This window comes from Oncorhynchus gorbuscha, linkage group LG02 (genome assembly GCF_021184085.1).
Source record: "Oncorhynchus gorbuscha isolate QuinsamMale2020 ecotype Even-year linkage group LG02, OgorEven_v1.0, whole genome shotgun sequence".
Taxonomy (NCBI): Eukaryota; Metazoa; Chordata; class Actinopteri; order Salmoniformes; family Salmonidae; genus Oncorhynchus; species Oncorhynchus gorbuscha.
In genome coordinates this window covers 50,424,834-50,447,162 of record NC_060174.1, presented here as the reverse complement: position 1 = coordinate 50,447,162, position 22,329 = coordinate 50,424,834, and the positions used below count along the sequence as shown (strand labels likewise).

The window sequence follows — 22,329 nt, the reverse complement described above, 5'->3', positions numbered from 1 at the left end:
AGGGAACTGGTGGTGCAAATGTGAAGAAAAAATAAATAAATCGGGGGGGTGCAAGGCAATATCAACCGAAATGTAGTGCGTTTGCTGTTCCGATGGGACTTGATAATGCCAACACGTAACTACCAAAGACACTGATGATGCTGTTAACAGCGCAACAGTCTGTGTGACAGATCATGCAGGTTTTCCCAGCCCTCATCAACCCAGGAGTAATTTAAACAGTTTTTCCATGGCCAGAGGGACAAAACGGGCAGCTGCCCATAAAGTAAACCATTGAAATGACCAATAACGTATGCACACCAATAACGTATGCACACCAATAATGTATGCACACCAATTTGAACGTGTTATCTGTTTCCTATAATTATCCCTTATTGATATTTTCCCATGTTCCATAGTCAATACAGTCTTGTTGCGTTCCGCATTGCGATGGAATTGGCTCTCAAGGGAGAAAGCTTGGAAAAGGTCACACCTAGGTCTCTGAACCACTTGATTCTCAAGAACGTGTAAAGACTGAACACGTAATGACACCAAAACGTATTACACAACACACCTATGGCTAGAACCATGGAAATAAACTCCGCAAGAAAAAGAAACGTCCTCACTGTCAACTGCGTTTATTTTCAGCAAACCTAACATGTGTAAATATTTGTATGAACATAAGATTCAACAACTGACAAGTTCCACAGACATATGACAGAAAATGAAAAATGTGTCCCTGAACAAGGGGGGGGGAATCAAAATCAAATGTAACAGTCAGTATCCGGTGTGGCCTTCAGCTGCATTAAGTACTGCAGTTCATCTCCTCATGGACTGCACCAGATTTGTCAGTTATTACTGTGAGATGTTACCCCACTCTTCCACCAAGGCGCCTGCAAGTTCCCACACATTCCTGGGGGGAATGGCCCAAGCCCTCACCCTCCGATCCAACAGGTCCCGGACGTGCTGCAAATGGGATTGAGATCCGGGCTCGTCGCTGGCCATGGCCATGGAAATCACGCACAGAACGAGCAGTATGGCTGGTGGCATTGTCATGCTGGAGGGTCATGTCAGGATGAGCCTGGAGGAAGGGTACCACATGAGGGAGGAGGATGTCTTCCCTGTAACGCAGTGTTGAGATTGCCTGCAATAACAACAAGCTTAGTCCGATGAGGCTGGGACACACTGTCCCAGACCATACTTCAGCAATCCAACAACCTATATAGCTTCTTCTAGTCATCTAGGCTATCCATATGCTAATCCCTGTCCTAGCCAGTGACCTCTAGGCTATCCGTATGCTAATCCCTGTCCTAGCTAGTGACATTTAGGCTAGCCGTATGCTAGTCCTAGCTAGTGAAATGCTGCTTGTTTTCCTTATGCGTATTCCTGTACGTGTATCCATGTGCTCTGTTGACAAGCGAGAGATGACATGCCTACTCCTGAGCACAAGAGTTTTTTTTTTTTTGCTCTGGAGAGCAGAACAACACTGCCAACTAGAGGTCGGCCGATTATGATTTTCAACGCCGATACCGATTATTGGAGGACCAAAAAACCGATACCAATTCAATCTGACTTTTACATTTTTTATTTGTAATAATGACAATTACAACAATACTGAATGAACACTTATTTTAACTTAATATAATACATCAATAAAATAAATTTAGCCTCAAATAAATTATGAAACATGTTCAATTTGGTTTAAATAATGCAAAAACAAAGTGTTGGAGAAGAAAGTAAAAGTGCAATATGTGCCATATAAGAAAGTTAACATTTAAGTTCCTTGCTCAGAACATGAGAACATATGAAAGCTGGTGGTTCCTTTTAACATGAGTCTTCAATATTCCCAGGTAATAAGTTTTAAGTTGTAGTTATTATAGGACTATTTCTCTCTATACCATTTGTATTTCATTAACCTTTCATGTTCTTATAGGCACTTTAGTATTGCCAGTGTAACAGCATAGCTTCCGTCCCTCTCCTCGCTCCTACCTGGGCTCGAACCAGAAACACAACGACAACAGCCACCATCGAAGCAGCGTTACCCATGGAAAGCAAGAGGAACAACCACTCCAAGTCTCAGAGTGAGTGATGTTTGAAACGCTATTAGCGCGCACCACGCTAACTAGCTAGCGATTTCACATCGGTTACACCAGCCTAATCTCGGGAGTTGATTGGCTTGAAGTCATAAACAGCGCAATGCTTGAAGCACAGCAAAGAGCTGCTGGCAAAACGCACAAAAGTACTGTTTGAATGAATGCTTACAAGCCTGCTGGTGCCCATCACCACTCAGTCAGACTGCTCTATCAAATCATAGACTTAATTATAACATAACACACAGATATACACAGATATACGAGCCTTAGAAACTATCATCTTGAAAACAAGACGTTTATTCTTTCAGTGAATGGGTGGCATCCATAAGTCTAAATATTCCTGTTACATTGCACAACCTTCAATGTTATGTCATAATTATGTAAAATTCTGGCAAATTAGGCAGCCCAAACTGTTGTATATACACTGACTCTGCGTGCAATGAACGCAAGAGAAGTGACAATTTCACCTGGTTAATATTGCCTGCTAACCTGGATTTCATTTAGCTAAATATGCAGGTTTAAAAATATATACTTCTGTGTATTGAATTTAAGAAAGACCTTGATGTTTATGGTTAGGTACACATTGGAGCAACGACAGTCCTTTTTCGCGAATACGCACCGCATCGATTATATGCAAAGCAGGACACGCTAGATAAACTAGTAATATCATCACCCATGTGTAGTTAACTAGTGATTATGATTGATTGTTTTTTATAAGACAATTTTAATGCTAGCTAGAAACTTACTGCATTCGCGTAACAGGCAGGCTCCTCGTGGAGTGCAATGTAATCAGGTGGTTAGAGCGTTGGACTAGTTAACTGTAAGGTTGCAAGATTGAATCCCGAGCTGACAAGGTAAAAATCTGTCGTTCTGCCCCTGAACAAGGCAGTTAACCCACTGTTCCTAGGCAGTCATTGAAAATAAGAATGTGTTCTTAACGGACTTGCCTAGTTAATTAAAGGTGTTAAAAAAAATTACAAAAGTTTAAAAATCATCCAAATACCGATTGTTATGAAAACTTGAAATTGGCCCTAATTAAAATCTGCCATTCCGATGAATCGGTCGACCTCTACTGCCAACATACTTCAGCTGAAGCAGTTTTTCCATTTTCTTCAAAGCAACTATGCAAGCCAAAGAAATCTCAGGTATGGAACTGACCAAAACAATTGTCTGGATGATGCTTAAACACTAAAAGTATGTGGAAAATTAGACCTAACATGCTAAAAACCACTCCTACAAAAAGGCAACACACACAGCCCAAAAAAAAGAGCATACACACAAACACATCAGGGTTTCCATTAGGAAAACGTGGCGCCGGACAAGATTTTAAATTACCGGCCAGTTGGGAAATATACCGGACCCATATGCATTGGGCCGTAAACCCATTAGGTGGTCCACCAACGGTGCTTAGAATGAATAATACTTAGATCACTTCTGTGATGAAGCTGCCAATACAAAATGACATTTTTCAAACTGCCATTTGCAGGAAAACGCCATTCTAAAACAGCACACCTGATGTGTACGGTCCCATATGTGACGGAGAGAAAAAAAGATCTGTTAAAAACAAACGAAGAGGGAGAATCTAAAGATGCAACAACTCAGATGGGTTACTAATATAACTAGGATTGCGCCTTTGGCTTCTGGACAATGAAAGAAAGTTGATATGAAAATAGGCTTAGGGGCAGTATACATACCAGGGCATTTGGAAAAGGCCATGGGATGGTTTTCCAACTCAGTTGAAACTGTTCCTGATGGGTTTTTTTATGGAATTCAAATATTTGTAGCTACTTAAGTAAATACCTGCAGTCAACTTGTGCAATTCATTTCACCCGTCACATTATTACGAAGCTTACCGTAGTCCCCAGTCACATGGTGCTTGTTTACAAGCAATCAGTCAATTTAAATAAATGTATTAGGCCTTATCTATGGATTTCACATGGCTGGGAATACAGATATGCATCTGTTGGTCACAGATGCCTTACCAAAAAAAGGTAGGGGCGTGGATCAGAAAACCAGTCAGTATCTGGTGTGACCAACATTTACCTCTCGTTCGCATAGAGTTGATCAGGCTGTTGATTGTGGCCTGTGGGATGTGGTCCCAGTCCTCGTCAATGGCTGTGAGAATTTACTGAATATTGGAGGGAACAGAAACACTGTCGTACATGTCGATCCAGAGCATCCCAAACGTGCTCAATAGGGGACATGTCTGGTCAGTATGGGATCTGGTCACAGTAGCTCTGTGCGTTCAAATTGACATGGATAAAACGCAATTGTGTTTGTTTTCTGTAGCTTATGCTTGCCCATACCCCCACCATGCGGCACTCTGTTCACAACGTTGACATCAGCAAACTGCTCGCCCACACAACGCCATACACGTTGTCTGCGGTTGTGAGGCCGGTTGGACGTACTGCCAAATTCTCTAAAACAATGTTGGAGGTGGCTTACGGTAGAAAGATTTACAGAAAATTATCCGGCAACAGCTCTGGTGGACATTCCTGCAGTCAACATTCCAATTGCACGCTCCCTCAAACCGTTTGCAATGCGCGTTAGCATTGTATTAGCACCCTCTATGGGACGACATGTACTTGTTAGCATTGTGTTCAGTGCTGGTATGACCGAATATCCCGGTATGGCACAAGGTCGGTATGAAGGTATGACAATATGCCTATATGAAAACCAATAACACAGGAGAGAAATGCAAATGATGAAGTCTTTATAAAATATTTGCCTCCACATTTCTATGGCCGGATTTTTCCTATAATTTGAAGGAAGGTAAGACATGCCTTATAATATGAAGTAAAACATCCAGGTTTCAAACAAATATGTGTTTTCATAATGCGTGGCCTACTGCCTCCAGCTCACATTGCAACGTGCTGTGTGCCATGCCGATAGCCTGCCAACCACTGCCTACGCACTTGAATGGAGAATAGGAGGCACGCTTGTCATAAGTAGACAGAATTGCAAATGATTAAATGCTTCCAATATACATTTTAAAAAACAATTCAGTTTACGAATCAAATTTTAATTAAAATCATTGACTCTTCACATGGGATGATTTCACAGAACAACAAAAAGGGAATACCGAATGATCTTCAATGACGCATACATCTGTGATATGATAGTCTAGAAACTAAAGCTTTGGTCGTCTTCCTCTCAGGCTTCCATGTCTTCTCCCTGGACCTCCTCAATGTCCACCTCTTGAACATCCGACTGAGGCCTCATCTTCACTGTCACTTTCCAACCTTGTTGAGGATGGCTCTTTGTCAGGCTCAAAAATAATAAAATTTGCCCAGATGGCCACCAATTTTTCAACCCTTGTATTGGTCAGCCTGTTGCGTGCTTTGGTGTGCGTGTTCCCAAACAAGGACCAGTTGCACTCTCAGGCAGCTGATGTTGGTAGGATTTGGAGGATGATGGAGGCAACAGGGGAAACAGCCTCAGATTAACAAAGTCCCTTCCACCAGGTGGCTGATGAGATATGTTGGCACGACTGCCATATTGCATCTCCATCCCAAAGCCCTTGCTTGGAAGTGTACTTTGCCAGACTGCCAAGAACCTTGCCCTCATCCAAGCCAAGGTGGCAAGACATGGTAGTGATGACACCATAGGCCCCGTTAATCTCTGCACCGGACAGGATGCACTTGCCAGCATACTTGGGGTCCAACATGTACGCTGCGGCGTGTATGGGCTTCAGGCAGAAGTCTTCACGCTCTTTGATGCTTTTCAGAACTGCAGTTTCCTCTGCTTGGAGCAACAGTGAAGTGGGCAGGGTAGTACGGATTTCTTCCGTACTGAACATCAGACAGGATGACATTGTGTCTCTCAATCCGTGCAATGGCTACTGCGATATGTTTCTGGGGTTTCAGGCTGCTTACCACTCTTTCCCAAAATACATCATCCAGGAGGATCCTCTTGATGGGGCTGTCCATATCGGCAGACTGTGATATGGCCATTTCTTGGAGACTCCTTCACATCCAGCAGACTGTCAATCATGACAACACCACCCCAACTGGTGTTGCTGGGCAGCTTCAATATGGTGCTCTTATTTTTCTCACTTTGCTTGATGAGGTAGATTGCTGCTATAACTTGATGACCCACCTAACCATTTCCTTGGCTCTCGTGTAGAGTGTATCCATTGTCCTTGAGGAGTAGATTCAATGCATGAGCAGCACAGCCAATGGGTGTGATGTGAGGGTAGGACTCCTTGACTTTAGACCAAGCATCCTTCATGTTCGCAGCATTTTCTGTCACCAGTGTAAATACCTTCTGTGGTCCAAGGTCATTGATGACTGCCTTCAGCTCATCTGCAATGTAGAGACCGGTGGGTCTGTTGTCCCTTGTGTCTTTGCTCTTATAGAATACTGGTTGAGGAGTGGAGGTGATGTAGCTAATTATTCCTTGCCCACGAACATTCGACCACCCATCAGAGGATTGCAATACAGTTAGCTTTCTCTATGATTTACTTGAGCTTCACTTGAACTCTGTTGAACTCTGCATCCAGCAAATTAGTAGATAAAGCATGTCTGGTTGGAGGGGTGTATGCTGGGCAAAGAACACTCAGAAATCTCTCCCGATACACATTGCCTGTGAGAATCAGAGGTGAACCAGTTGCATAAGACATTCATCAGCATTTCTCTGACTACATTCCTCCATTGTCAAAAAAAATCTGATTCCAGGAGGACCATGAGCTATTGCTAGGTTGTCTTGATTCATCATTTTCATCTCGAACAGAAGTAGAGGGACTTTTGTCAGAGGTTGCTTGTTGTGAGCACTGAGGGAACTTTATGCACTTGGCCAGATGATTCTGCATCTTTGTTGCATTCTTTCCAGAAAGCATGTAGTCCTTGGCTCAGACAGTGTAGTAGTGTGGGCTCAATAGCATCTCATTAGTGTGCAAGATCTTGAGAATCAGCTGTACATGTGATGGAAGAATGCACTCTGCATGCAGAGGGTTGGGGATAGTTTAACCAAAATATGCCACAAGATCTAGAATTGCCTTGTGTATCACCCCCAAAAAATGGTGCACTGTTATAAGCTATCTTTTTTGACGAATTTAAGCAAAATTCCCGGGGCTTAACTTAAATTTACCGGTAAGTTTCCGACCCTTTGCAACCCTAGGGCCAGCAAAAACAGTTAACATGCAATTGCATTTAGAATTGCTGCGCAATGACTGGGCTTCTAAAAGGAGGTTTCACTTGAGCAGCAACGAGATGAGGATCTAGAGCGGAGGTGATATTCCGCTAAAAATAGGCTCTGTATGCTGTGCGTATGTGATAAGATACATGATGACTAATGAAAACACACATGGGTCAATATAATTCCACCAAATTATGTAAATGAACCTTGAGACCGATAAGCATGACGGGGAATGGGGGGGGAGATGCTTTTTATAATGTTATACAAAAAACAGCAATTACCGGCCAACGGTAACCTTGACACACACACACAAAGGAAGGACACACACACACAGCAAAGTGAGATTGAGAAAGAGAGAGGGGCTATTTTGGTGTCCTTCTCCTATTTCATTTGGCAATCAAGGTGGAACGACCGTGTGAACACATTCGCGCAACATTAGAGTGAAGCCTGACGCACATCAAACAGGCCTGTGCTGCGTCATCCAATCATCCGGAAGACAGTTCACCCTGTAGCCCACCAATCACCAGAGAGAGAGAGAGAGAGAGAGAGAGAGCAGCTTCCTAAGACCTACCTCCGAAACCTCCCTCTTCTCCAATCCCCCTGTGTTATAAGGCGGCAGGTAGCCTAGTGGTAGCCTAGTGCTGGGCCAGTAACCGAAAGGTACTACTATGGCTGACCCTGTAAAACAACACACGACTCCAGTGTGCACTGACCCTCTTCAAGACAGACACTTGGTCAACCACACAGTCAGACTCCATTCTCTCCAGAGACTAACCTGTCTCAGTCTGACAGGGCTTCAAATCCCCCCACCCCTATCAGTATCAAAATACATTTTAAACACCACATTTAAAATAAAATGAAATGAAACAATTACTTTGGCGAAGGGTAAAGTCTACAGATTCTAGTTTTGGAAACAGAAACCTGTATGGAGATAAAATGTAAGACATAAATCCACCGGAGAGGCAGAGTGACAGGTGTATGTATATATAGATAACTGGATGGCTACAGAGGCTGGTCTACCTTGGCTGGTGTTAAGTCTCAGTTTAACCCTCTTCTCTCCGCCACACTAGCAAATTAGTATCCAACCAACCACCTGGCTCTGATGTCCGCATAGCAACCAGACCCCCCCCCCCCCCCCTCCACCCTGCATGGCGATAGAGTCATGGAGATTTTTGGGGTCATGTTATACAACCCTGCTTGAATAGTGACCACCATCATCACCACCCCCACACAAGCCATGTCTCAAAGCTTAAATATATATATATTTTTTTAAATAAATAAAACATGCTTGGGGAATCCTGCTATGCATAAACGTTGGCTACATAATGCCTCAAGGATAAGGGTATCATAGCATTTTACTCATACAAGAGATCACACGCAGCGCTGTTGTTGGGAGCATGCGAGAGAATGAACCAAAGTCAGTAGTGGGTGGAATTAATATATGCCTGGTCTGCTGGACCTGTGCCCTTTTGGAATACTTAGCCTATAAAATGCTTCCTTCCTTACTTACATAAAATAATCCCAGAGCTAACAACTGCATAGGTCAAATCAGGGGATCCACCATATAGCTTTATTATATATTTTTTTTAACATGAATTATGAACAAACATCCATGGGAGATTTTGGCACTCCAAAAAAAAAAGAGCTTCCACTTGTAAACCTGCAATATGTCACATTTTGGATGCCTGACCAAAACATAGAAATGTGAGTTATAGATCTGCCATTCTCATTGAAAGCGTCTAATAAGTGGTAGGTAGAGCTGATCTATATGCACCGTTTTTATGCTTCCAGTGCCTTATACTTTCGGTTTTGTATACCAGCTTCAAACAGCTGAAAATAAAAATAGATTTCACAGCGGCTTAGATGTTACAATGATTCTCCACACAATGACCTCTTGTTTTGTCGCAAACTGAAATTAGACAAAACTATTCGAATTTTAGTCACCAGGAAATGATGGAGCGATTTCTGCACCTTTAACAAACTGTGTTTTATTACCCAGTCTTAGGTTAAGTGGTTGCACGGACCAACTGCTACTGAACCCTGGTTGTTGACAGTTGATCATTGACAGACACGCTCAGCCACCAGAAGAATGAGAGTGCTCTGCTGTACTTCTGCACTAATCATGTGACTGCGCTCGTTTGGCTAATCTGTTTACGGCCCTTCTATTCTCTAAAATGAAACTGATTCGCAGGGCTCAGCCAGTTTTAGCCACATGCTAATTAGTCGTCGCCACAAAAGCCTCTTAACACCAAAACACCGCAAACACAAAGACACCAATACAAAGCGGCCCATCACACTTTAGTCGGTCAACATTTCAGAGGTCTGTCTGTGTGGCGATATTAGGGACAGTGGGTGGCTCGGCGTGTCTGGTGTTTTGTACCGTACTGTGGTTGGTAATGCTGAGCAATTAGTGCTTTTTGAGGTCGGTTTGGTTTAGGTTCAATTCCTAAATTATCATGGTTGTCAATGTTTTGTTGTTGATTTTATTATAATGCATTATGTAGGTTGAATGCTGTAACGGAAAATAAAACAATTACTACAAGTCCCATGATGCTTATTACTGCTTATCACGTAATCACTTATTCAAATGACTTTACTTTAATAAAACATTTCAGTTGTGTAATACATTTGTTTTATTTGATGACTTATTTCATTCCAAGTCATCAGCTCTACAGAGCTGCTACCTATGCTGTCTGACAAAAATCACTATTTTAGTAGTTCTTCAAAGTAAATAAGGCACACTTATGACTGCTGAATACCAACTATCAATCAATTAGATCATGTACTTTCAGGTAGAGCTACAGCACCTGGATTCTTCGTGTAAAAGAAACGCAGACCGGACAAGTAGATGCGCAATGGACAAGGGTCATTTGAGTTAATTACCGCGTTTGTATGCGCTAAAGTATGTAGAATATTGGCCTGCTGGAAACTACAACTCCCTATTACATTGCACAGTTCAGGCTGCTTCTGATGCATCTCTAGAGAAACTGTGTGGTGCTCATTGAGCTCACAGAAGAAGAAAAAACTCAAACGTAATTCAAATAATTAAAACAGACGACGGTCAATTAGTTGTTTACAACAAAACAAAATCTTGGTTAAATGGCACAGCACTAGTGGTTGGTTTAAAAGAAGAGGACTTGCCTAACTGTGTGATATCAATGGCTCTAGCCAGCTGGTCTCCAGATGACACTTTTTTTATTTTTTTGACGGCTCCATTCGTTCTGGCGATTTGAGAGGATTTTGTCAGCCAAATCTTCTCTGGCACACCGTCCATCCCACTTTCACAGAGGATGTCAGCCTCTCCACCCTTCTCAAGACGTCAAGATGTGGGCCCCTTATCTCTGTCCTCAACTCTTTTTTTAGTTCCCTTCCCATTTATTTTCCTCTCACTTCAAATGGGCTTTATTGGCATAGGAAACACATGCTTACAGCGCCAAAGCAAGTGAAACAGACAAACAAAACGGGAAACACTTTCTCTCAGGGTAAAGGCCCCCCTCTATCCATCCATCCATCCATCCATCACTCTCCTCCCTCTTTGAGCAGGCTTATCTCAGGGAGAACAAGTAGGGTATTTGTGTTTTGGACAGTCATCACGACAGTCAAGAGGGCATTATTTATTTTTTTGCAGAGATACGATATCCACAGGGAGGGAGCCGGGAAGAACACTAAAAGCCAGCATGAATGCCAGACAGAAAGAATGAGAAAGAGAGAAACAGAGAGAAAGAGGGAACGAGAGATGGGTGTACATTTGGAAAGTATTCAGACCCCTTGACTTTTTCCAAATTGTGTTATTTTACAGCCAAATTCTACACAAATGCATCATTTTTAAAAAAGCAAACTGTTTTTATAAATGCATACAGAAATAAAACACTGAAATGACATTTAAAAATTGTATTCAGCACCTTTACTCAGTACTTTGTTTAAGCACCTTTGGCAGCGACTACAGCCTTGAGTCTTATAATAATAATAATAATATAATATTAATAATAATAATAATAATAATATAATAATAATAATATATGCCATTTAGAGACGCTTTTATCTTACAGTCATGTGTGCATACATTCTACGTATGGGTGGTCCTGGGGATGGGTGGTCTTCTTGGGTATGACGCTACAAGCTTGGTGTCCACCTGTATTTGGGGAGTTACTCCCATTCTTCTCTGCAGATCCTCTCAAGTTCTGTCATGTTGGATGGAGAGCATCGCTGCTAGAGGTCGACCGATGATGATTTTTCAACGCCGATACCGATTATTGGAGGACCAAAAAAGCCGATACCAATTAATCTGACGATTTTTTAACATTTTATTTGTAATAATGACAATTACAACAATACTGAATGAACACTTATTTTAACTTAATATAATACATGAATAAAAATCCATTTTGCCTCAAATAAATAATGAAACGTGTTCAATTTGGTTTAAATAATGCAAAAACAAAGGTGTTGGAGAAGTAAAAGTGCAATATGTGCTATGTAAAAAGGCTAACATTTAAGTTCCTTGCTCAGAACATGAGAACATATGAAAGTTGGTGGTTCCTTTTAACATGAGACTTATATTCAAAGGTAAGAGGTTTTAGGTTGTAGTTAATATAGTATTTATAGGACTATTTCTCTCTATACCATTTGTATTTCATATACCTTTGACTATTGGATGTTCTTATAGGCACTATAGTATTGCCAGTGAAACAATATAGCTTCCGTCCCTCTCCTCGGCCCAACTGGGCTCGAACCAGGAACACATCGACAACATCGACACTCGAAGCAGCGTTAACCATCGCTCCACAAAAGTCGCGGCCCTTGCAGAGCAAGTGGAATAACTACTCCAAGTCTCAGTTGAAACATTATTAGCGCACACCCAGCTAACTATCTAGCCATTTCACATCGGTTAAACCAGCCATTAGGCAGATAGGCTTGAAGTCATAAACAGCGCTGTGCTTGCGAAGAGCTGCTGGCAAAACGCACGAAAGTGCTGTTTGAATGAATGCTTACGAGCCTGCTGCTGCCTACCGTCGCTCAGTCAGACTGCTCTATCAAATCATAGACTTAATTATAACATAACACACAGAAATTACAAGCCTTTGGTCAATAATATGGTAGAATCCGGAAACTATCATTTCGATTACAAAACGTTTATTATTTCAGTGAAATACGGAACCGTTCGGTATTTTATCTAACGGGTGGCATCCCTAAGTCTAAATATTCTTGTTACATTGCACAACCTTCAATGTTGTCATAATTACATACAATTCTGGCAAATTAGTTCGCAACGAGCCAGGCTGCCCAAACTGTTGCATATACCCTGACTCTGCGTGCAATGAACGCAAGAGAAGTGACAAAATTTCACCTGGTTAATATTGCCTGCTAACCTGGATTTCCTTTAGCTAAATATGCAGGTTTAAAAATATATACTTCTGTGTATTGATTTTAAGAAAGGCATTGGTGTTCATGGTTAGGTACAGTCGTCCAACAATTGTGCTTTTTTCGCAAATGCGCTTTTGTTAAATCATCCCCCAGCGTTGCATCAATTATATGCAACGCAGGACACGCTAGATAAACGGTTGATGATATTACTCATGTGTAGTTATAACTAGTGATTATGATTGGTTGATTGTTTTTTATAAGATAAGTTTAATGCTAGCTAACAACTTACCTTGGCTTCTACTGCATTCGAGTAACAGGCAGGGTCCTCGTGGAGTGCAATGAGAGGCAGGTTGTTAAAGCGTTGGGCTAGTTAACTGTAAGGTTGCAAGTTTGGATCCCCCGAGCTGACAATGTGAAAATCTGTCGTTCTGCCCCTGAATAAGGCAGTTAACCCACCGTTCCTAGGCCGTCATTGAAAATAAGAATGTTCTTAACTGACTTGCCAAGTTAAATAAAAGGTATTTAAAAATATATATTTTTATATTATTATTTGTTAAATCGGTTGTTATGAAAATCTGAAATTGGCCCTAATTAATCGGCCATTCCGATTAATCGGTCGAACTCTAGTCGCTGCAGAGATGTTTTCAGGTCTCTCCATAGATGTTCGAGTCCGGGCCACTAAAGGACATTCAGAGACTTGTCCTGAAGCCACCCCTGAGTTGTCTTGGCTAGGTGCATAGGGTCATTGTCTTGTTGGAAGATGAACCTTCGCGCCAGTCCGAGGTACTGAGCACTCTGGAGCAGGTTTTCATCAAGGATCTCTCTGTACTTTGCTTTGTTCATCTTTCCCTTGATCCTGACTAGCATCCCAGTGCCTGCCACTGAAAAACATCCCCACAAGCATGCTGCCACCACCATGCTTCACTGTTGGGATGGTGCCAGGTTTCCCCCCAGACATGATGGTTGGCATTCAGGCCAAATAGGTCAACCTTGGTTTCATCAGACCAGAGAATCTTGTTTCTCATAGTCAATAAGGTGCCTTTTGGCAAACTCCAAGCGGGTTGTCATGTGTCCTTTACTGTGGAGTGGTAAAAGACACACTCTACCATAAAGCCCTTATTGGTGGAGTGCTGTAGAGCTGGGAGAACCTTCCAGAAGGACAACCATCTCCCCAGAGGAACTCTGGAGCCTCCCCGACAGAGGCCCTCTCCCCCAATTGCTCAGTTTGGCCGGGCGGTCAGCTCTAGGAAGAGTCTTGGTGGTTCCAAACTTCTTCCATTTAAGAATGATGGAGGTCACTGTGTTCATGGGAACCTTCAATGCTGCAGAAATGTTTTGGTACCCTTCCCCAGATCTGTACCTCGACACAATCCTGTCTCAGAGCTCCACGGGCAATTCCTTCGACGTCATGGCTTGATTTTGCTCTGACATGCGCTGTCAACTATGGGACCTTATACAGACAGGTGTGTGCCTTTCCAAATCATGTCCAATCAATTGAATTTAACACAGGTGGACTCCAATCAAGTTGTAGAAACATCTCAAGGATGATCAATGGAAACAGGATGCACCTGAGCTGAATTTCAAGTCTCACAGCAAAGGGTCTGAATACTTATGTAAATAAAAACGTATTTCTTTTTCATTTTTATAAATTAGCAAAAGTTTTTTAAAATCTCTGTCATTATGGGGTATTGTGTGTAGATTGATGAGGATTTTTTTTGTTTGTTATCCATTTGCGAATAAGGCTGTAACATGTAAAAATGTGCAAAAGGTCAAGGGGTCTGGATACTTTCCGAATGCACGGTACAGATCCAAACCAAGCACAGCCAGTGCCTAGGCGCAAGGAAGAAAAACATGATGCCAGAAAACACTGTTCAAGGCCAGTCAGGTCGATAAAGACAAAAAACGCACTACATCAAAGAAAAACCGCAATATACAGTACAAACCGCATTTCTCGCTAGTAGAGAACAACGTACTGATTTCAAATATCACTTTCCAGAGGCTAAGAAAAGAGATTGGCCTCAATCCCATCTCGAGCCCTGCTCCCAGAACTACTCAACATTAAGAAACCTATTAAAAAGTTTAAGAGGACAGGACAGCTCGAAGTGGAGCAGCGAGCAAAATTCAGTGGTGTGATTCTGACCTAAATACAGCAGAGAGAGAGGGGGGGGGGGTAGAGAGGGAGAGAGTGTCCTGAATGGTTCTTCTCATAGAAATAACTTGCCACTTAGCCCCCCGAGGAGGACGGATAGTCACCTCAATGCCAGGACACACAACCCGAGAGGAAAGGACACCATGTCACCTTGTCTGCATCCAACTGAACCACACCATCCATCGCATCTGTATTGTAGAACCAATCCAGTAACCTCATCCCTACTGTAGAACTTCCAGATTTCGGTCAAAGTGGCCCTTACAAGAACAACAACAACAAGCCTACACAAATAACATCCTTCGTCCATATCGCTGACAAGTAAACACTGACGTATCACAGTCCGCATATGTGTTGAGCAAGTCCATATAGATTTCTACAGATTTCTACAGCGTGCATCATCTGTAACAACGGTTCAATTCCCAATTGCATTTTCTCACGAGGGTACTGAAAACTTAGGTGTGTGTGTGGTCCAGACTCACCCTCAGGGCTTCTATGACCAGGTCCCGGGCCTCCAGCTCTCCCTCCATGATGCTGAGCAGGGTCAGGAGCTCCGGCTTGCTCAGATTATCCATGTTAAACTCACATTTCTGAAAAAACGCACACACACACAGAAAGATAAGTATTATTCGCAAAACATAGGAAACATTTTAATATAACTAAAACACATTTTTGTCTCCTGAAATAATTTGACACCATGTTCTATAGGACATGTTTCTATTAATCCTTGGGAAATCCCACATTTTGGGGCAAATAAGAACATGCATAGAACTTCAGAGCACCAACTTACTGCAAAACAGTTGGGTTTGCAAGTCACACGATGACAAACAGAACTCATTCCTCAAGATAGTTTCGTGACCTTAACGAACCCTAAACGTCTGACCGAACCTTGAGGCTATTAAAAAGGTCCAATTACATTTAGCCACATCATTAAACGCTGATTTTGCCAGACGGACCTCGCAGGGCGAACGGACAGGGAGAAGGAATGAGGATGAGGGTAATTGTGAGTGACGGGACCACTTTCTACTGCTGCTTCAATCGATTAAAAGGCTTTTCCATCCTCTCTGACTGTTGCCCTTAGAAAAGGGAAATAAAACATCCTTAAAACAAGAGAAATGTCAAAAATGTCAAATGTACGTCGTTCCTGGGTTTATCCGAATGGCAGCTAGTAGGGTGAGGAGCGAGGACATTGGAGCGGCGGCTGGTTCGTCTACATTCCACGACAGAGACGGCAGTGCAAAACTGACGGACAGACTGAAGACCCGTTGTCCTGATTGAATAAGAAGAACTTGTCTAGTCATCCTCAGCTTTTGAAGATATCGGGAATTTAACTGAACTAACATTCACAAGTGTACAATGAAAATGAGAGAACCTCACAGGCAGAGATACACTGAGGTAAGATTGGATGGGAGAAAGTTACTTGGCAAGAACATCTGCAGAGAAACCTCTCTCTTCTAGAAACACATCCAATTCCATTTTTCAATTTAATTTATATCCCAGAGGAGCTTTCCTTTTTGCACGGCTATTTGTTCAATGAAACATCATAAACCAAAGATAATCTGGGAGGGAGGAAGAGACGACCTCCTTGCCTCAAGTCACAAGTGTTCTAGTCGATCTGCGCATAGGCACATTCATTGGTACCTGTTCACGACATTCGATCACCCTGCCATATGTGCGTGATTTACTATCATGCGTTTCAATCCCTGCCAAGGTTTCTCCATTTTTTTTTCATCTTTGACCCAGCAGCCTCCTTCAAAGCCCTCTCTTAAATCACAGACAAAATATGGAATCAGCAGGTCTGATCTTTTAGCAGACTGTTGTAGTTCAAAGTGTCCCTAAATACTGGGCATTCAAATACTATGTCTTGATGACAAGACACTCATAGGGCTTGAGATACCGGTACGTCAACTTTTGCGTAAATCATAGGCCAACAATGAGACGGGTTTTAGCCTAATACATATTTGTCAAATAACTAGTAGTGCAAGTAAGCGAACCAGGATACAGTGTGATTTAAGCCCTTAGAAAGTACGGCATTCTATTTAATTCTGAACAGCACCAATCAAGACAGCAGGGGGGTTAAAAGGAAAGAATCCAGCGATCGATTTGAAAAAAAAAAAAAAGCTAATCAATTTCCAACCAACCCCACACAGCATTCTCCCTCACTGTGCTGCCAGTGAGCCATTTGGAGAATCGGATTTGGGAGTCTCGGGAAGGCTTGCACGACACTATCCAAACCAAAGCTATCATGTGGGGCCCCCAGTCTTCGTCAATGTGCTCGGGTGGCATGTCACCCTCCTGCATTTCTGCACAGTGAGCAGGTGAGGGAAGCTAATGCTAATTTGTTCCATGAGGCGTGCGTTTCAAAATAGCTGTTCTGTGTGGGTGAGTGTGTATTTGCACTATGTGGAGGGAAGGAAGAGCCAACTACTATGGGCTCTGTCCTATAGCCTAATAGGTTAGATTAGTGGCGACATTCAAATAAATTAGACACCCCTCTACAACGGAACAGGTAGTTAAAAATGTGTGCGTACTAACTAATGCTATAGGGTGGATTGGGGGAGGTGACGAGTGTGGCACCACACCACCACCATTGTTCACCCTCTGACCCCTCTCTAAACCAAGTGAGCCGGTCCTCAAGGACCCTTCACAAGAGAAACTCCTCCCCCGAGAGCAAACAAAAGGAGGATCTTGCAGGGGTATGCAAAGAGCTTTATTTAACTGGGGGCATAGAAACAGAAGCCCCCCTAAAGAGAGGCTAGCTGGCCTGGCTTGTCCTGGCATGTTTGGAAAGACAGTTCGCGAGAGAGACAGGCAGAGATGTATGGCCGAGTCAGAAGGGGACGGTTGGTTGCTGTGCTGCGGTGCCGTCGTCGAGGTACCAGTTCAGCAGAACGGGCCGTTAAAGCAAGGAAGGAGCGTAGTGTGCACTGAACGCGCTCAGGAGATCAGGGCTGGCTTGGCTAACACAGTACTCTGAGCTATACCAGCTGAGTCACTGAAATGAAGACCAATTTAGACATGTCTCTGGTGTACAGAGACCCCCCCCCCCCTGCTTCTCTCACTGCTCTCCTTCCGTCCATCTCTCATGCTTTCGTTCTGCTCTCACTCTGCCCCCTTTCCATCGCTATTTTACTTTGCCTTGATATTCTTGCCTTTTCCTCCCACCCACATGTCTTATTTTCCTCCCACCCACACGTCTTATTTTCCTCCCACCCACACATCTTATTTTCCTCCCACCCACACATCTTATTTTCCTCCCACTTCAACAGCCGTCCCTTGGGATCTTCCAGTCAAGAACAGTCCATATTCTCAATAGCCTTTGAACCTCAAACCCAGAACAGTTCTTTATATTTCCCGTGTCCTATAGGAATGCTCAATTACATATAAAAACGAGTGTAGTATATGATGTAGTTGAGGATAAAGTCAAGTGGCAAATGGGAGATGGCTTTCTTTTGACCAGTCAGTAAATTCATGCAGAATAGGTAGTGGGCAATGGTCTGACTGAACAGAGCACATGGAACCATCCAAGCATACCACAACCAGGGAAAGGTTGCATGGCCCCCTCCGGCAGGGAAAGAGATTGATTAATTTGCACAGAGGGGTAGCAAGCCGGTGCCCTGGCACACATGTTGCAACCTGTCTGCGAGATGAGGGACCAATGTGAGAAGTCCCGGATAGATGAGCTTTAAAAAAAAAAAAAAAATTGCAGCTCAGTCCAATTAGTGGGGAGTTTGCAGACAAACAAAACCACTTTCACTGAGAGTCAACATTTCTAATATTGTTAAGGGTCACAGGTCAAATCGAAAATAATTAGTAGGCCTATACAGAATAGGAAACATTATTCTTTGACTGCAAATAGGCCATGATTTGTTGTCAGACAAGAGCTGCTTAAAATGTAAGATTGTAAGAGGTTTGGGGTCCTCATAGGATATTTAGTGTCTTTCTCTTTTTAACCGTAGAGGCAGGTTTGTTCAAACACAACTAGGCTACATCTGATAACAACATATTCACGTCAAAAGCCTCACTGACACACGGCAATCAACATATTTGGTTTCAACTTGGAGCGTTGACGGGGTGAAAAAGGGGCACGATTATGCATCAAACAGCCATGTCAAAAGCAAGCTCGTTATCTATTCAGACGACTAGCCTACATTACATCCCGGTCTGTGAGAGCGAAAACCTATAGCCCAAATTGTGTTTAAACTGGAAGTGCAGATTGAAACCCCCTTTGTAACCATCGCAAATCAGTGCTTTATAGCCCAACTACGTTTCCCCATATGGGCCGTACCAACATTTGAGCTATTAACCTATTTGTGATAGATAAACCCAATTCCTTTGCCTTTCTATACGATTTTAATTCCCATAAAAGCCTTTGTCATATGTACAGTCGGCGTCTACACAAATCAGAGAACCCTTGTTTTGCTGTTCTCTACATTGCCAAACATATTACTGTTGCTTCAAGATGAACACTCAGGTTCGTAGAGAAATGCGCCGTCTTTCCTAATTCCTTACTCCCTTTCCTTTATTCCAAAACGGGGGGGGGGGGACCAACGATGTAAACATATAGACCTGGATATAATATAAAACAAAACGTCTTACCGCTTCGACACCTCCAAGCACTGTGGTTGCCAGTGTTTGTACCGGAGGAGGCTGCTCCCCGCTCGCTCCCTCCGACGCCATCTTCCTACTGTAGCGGTCTGCTGGAGTGAGGGCACCACACAGAACATAAAACAACGCATTCGGTACCGCTTTAACTATTACGGTGCTGAATGCAAATATCACACACGACTCTAGCCACAAATTTCTATAACACGAGAGAGAGAAATGTGCCTCCGCGTACGAGACAGTCTGGCCTAGACCGGACCGTGGCGTTTTTCGGGCACGCAGGTTGGTGGAGGGGGGAATTGGTCCGTAGGCGTGGACCCGAGGCGTATTCCAGATGCGAATCGTGCGTTCGCAACTTGAAATGAGGTGCGCTGTGCGGTCGTTAAAGAGTGATTGAAAGGGGAGCGAAGTAGGAGTGTAGCCACGGCTGTGTCCTATTTCTGAATAGGAACCCCACCGCGTCTACTGCCTAAATCGCCTATTTACCCTTTCCATGACTGTGGATTTGTGAATCACATAGTCATAAACCTGAGGATTTATTGTTGTTGCATGCCAACAGCCAAAGCCGAGAGGCCTATTCGGATTACACACAATAGCATAGGCCCCCTAGTGCATTATAAAATATCCAGCAAATGGATACCCACTATTATTTTACAGGTTACATTTTCCTGCTCGTCAGACATTATAGCCTATAATGTGTTTAATTAATAAAAGATAGGCCTATCGACGTGTCATTGTAAACGGGATGTCTAGCCGATGGATTGCTACATGCATGGATAGGTCATGTATCAAAGAGATATCTGTCACCATGTCAACAATGGCTCTCCAGTCCACAGATTATCATCACGGATATGAATATAAATATTACTGGGGCGTCCAGATGTGCCATTAAAGGATTCGAGGGTGATCCTTTCGCCTCCTTGTTGTCCTACAGAACCAGGTCACTGATACACTATTTGGGTCAAATACAGGATATTGCCAGCACATTTTCATGGCCTATGATAACGACTGACATTCGCTTGTGTTTACCCTTGTTTTAAATAGCTGGTGCCATTGCTGCTTTGAAAAGACCTACACAGTAGAATACCTTGGTGACATCACACCGCACAGTGTCCCATTTCTTTGTTCAACACTCTCTCGCCTACATCTGTCATAGTATAAATGTATGTATAGTAAAGTACTGTGTTGTCTCAATTACCACATTTATCCTGGGCCCAATCAAAGTGGACAGCTGCCAGTCCTTCTGTGCTCTGTTAAAGGGGACTTCCAGTTCTGTCCCAAATTGATTGATTTGTGAGGTGGCCCTGCAGGCCCTTGGGTCTCAGACAGACATAGCCTATACTCTATGATTGTTCTGTCAAATCCCCAAACTCATGTCTGAATCTGATGCAGATTGCTGGATGTTGCTAGAGATGTTATGCGGAGATAATCTCTTCCATCCCCTCTCTCCATCATGGTGCTGAAGGGAAATGTGTCATTAGTTGGAGATTATGGGGACTGTTTGGATGAGGGGGGCCCCCACTGGCAGTCAACAAAACTTCTGCTCGCATGACTTAGCTGTCAAGTTCCAAAATTGATTTCAGGAAAATAATGACTGTAAACGTACTTATTACATGACTTTATAAGCTACATCCTCATTAGAATGCAACAATGGTATTGAGTACTTTTAGCCCAAAATAAACCGCCCTCAATTACAACCTTTTGCCTCCTCGCTCCCATGAGTTCAACTGTGAGACGGAGGAAAACCAAAGTTGGAGTTTGGTTTGAACTCTTGGTCTCGTTTGTTACTGATAGTTACCCTCTGTGTGTAACTGACTGTGTGTACTGTGGACCACCAGCGGTGCTGTTAGCTACAAAGACACTGCTATTTTTAAACCGCAGAAGGGATCTACTGTTACTGCTCAACCGGCCTAATTGAACGCTGACTCTGGGCCAAATCTGGCTAATCATGTTTATGCTAATTGGCCAACCAGCGTTCCCAGGGCATCACAGCAGAAACTATTGATATTGGACAGGCTGGGGCTGGATAGTGGGGGGTTTTGGAACGGTAGACCTGACCTGCGTCCCAAATGGCACCCTATTCACTTTACAGTGCACTACTTTTGATCAAAACCCTATGGGTACCCTATGTGCCCTAGTCAAAAGTAGTACACTATTAAGGGCATAGGGTGCCATTTAGGAGCAGTAGACCTGCCCTACCTCAGCAGGCTGTGATCAAATTAAATTAGGGCCAGCATACATCTGTGTGTTGCAGCAGAAGCATCTACTGAAACCTCGTTTCACATTATGCTCACACAACAATGCTCATGCAATGTACTGCAGAACAATTAGCCTTAAGCTGAGGTGAACCACAGCACAGCGGCTTAGCAATTAACTCGAGCTTTTAACAATGTAGAATAAGGCATTATGGGATGCTTTAAAAAATTATGTCGAACAATATTATGATGGGGATAAATGCATCTTAGGAAATGTGTTGTAGTTACGCTATGCAATAAACCAAAACTGGCCCTTAGGCCCCACTAGGTTTTAAGCCTTGTGTAACTGATATCCTACCTAAGAGAAGCGATACAAAGAAGTCCTCCTGCGTGCATGCATATTGACCCAAGGTATATTGACCCTAAGGTAAGTATTCAAGGAGGGTAAGTCTGATTCTAGATCTGTTTCTAACACACAGTATATGGAGTGTCTTCCCCTGCGGGATGTGAGGACACTCAGGACAGCCCACAGAGGAAGTAACCATCAGAGAGAGAGAGAGAGATAGAGGGGCCTCTCAGAACTGGATCCCCGGCATTCTTTGTGTCTAGGATTGACAGACAGGTCCTCTGAATTGGATATTGGATTGGAACGCCATGCTGAATGTAAAAAAAAAAACAGTCATATATTTAAAGTTAAAGCAGACCAAAACAACTAGTACTGAGCACTTACAACTTGTCAGAAGTGACAGATTGTGCTCTTGGGGGTTAACAGTTAGGTGTATTTTATGCAGCTACATTATCCCATGCCAAGTGT

The 22,329-nt window shown here is 43.0% G+C and overlaps 1 protein-coding gene across 1 annotated transcript in view; it reads right to left on the bottom strand.

Moving 5' to 3' along the window:
- Nucleotides 1-19,825, bottom strand: part of LOC124003914 (cortactin-binding protein 2-like) — a 70,485-nt gene extending 50,660 nt beyond the window's left edge. The window contains exons 1-2 of the mRNA XM_046312567.1: nucleotides 19,315-19,825; nucleotides 15,198-15,305 (exon numbers count right to left, since the gene is read on the bottom strand). Of these exons, the coding sequence (XP_046168523.1) occupies nucleotides 15,198-15,305; nucleotides 19,315-19,395 (189 nt within the window). The 5' untranslated portion in view covers nucleotides 19,396-19,825. The remainder of the gene's footprint in view (nucleotides 1-15,197; nucleotides 15,306-19,314) is intronic.
- Nucleotides 19,826-22,329: the final 2,504 nt, after the last annotated feature.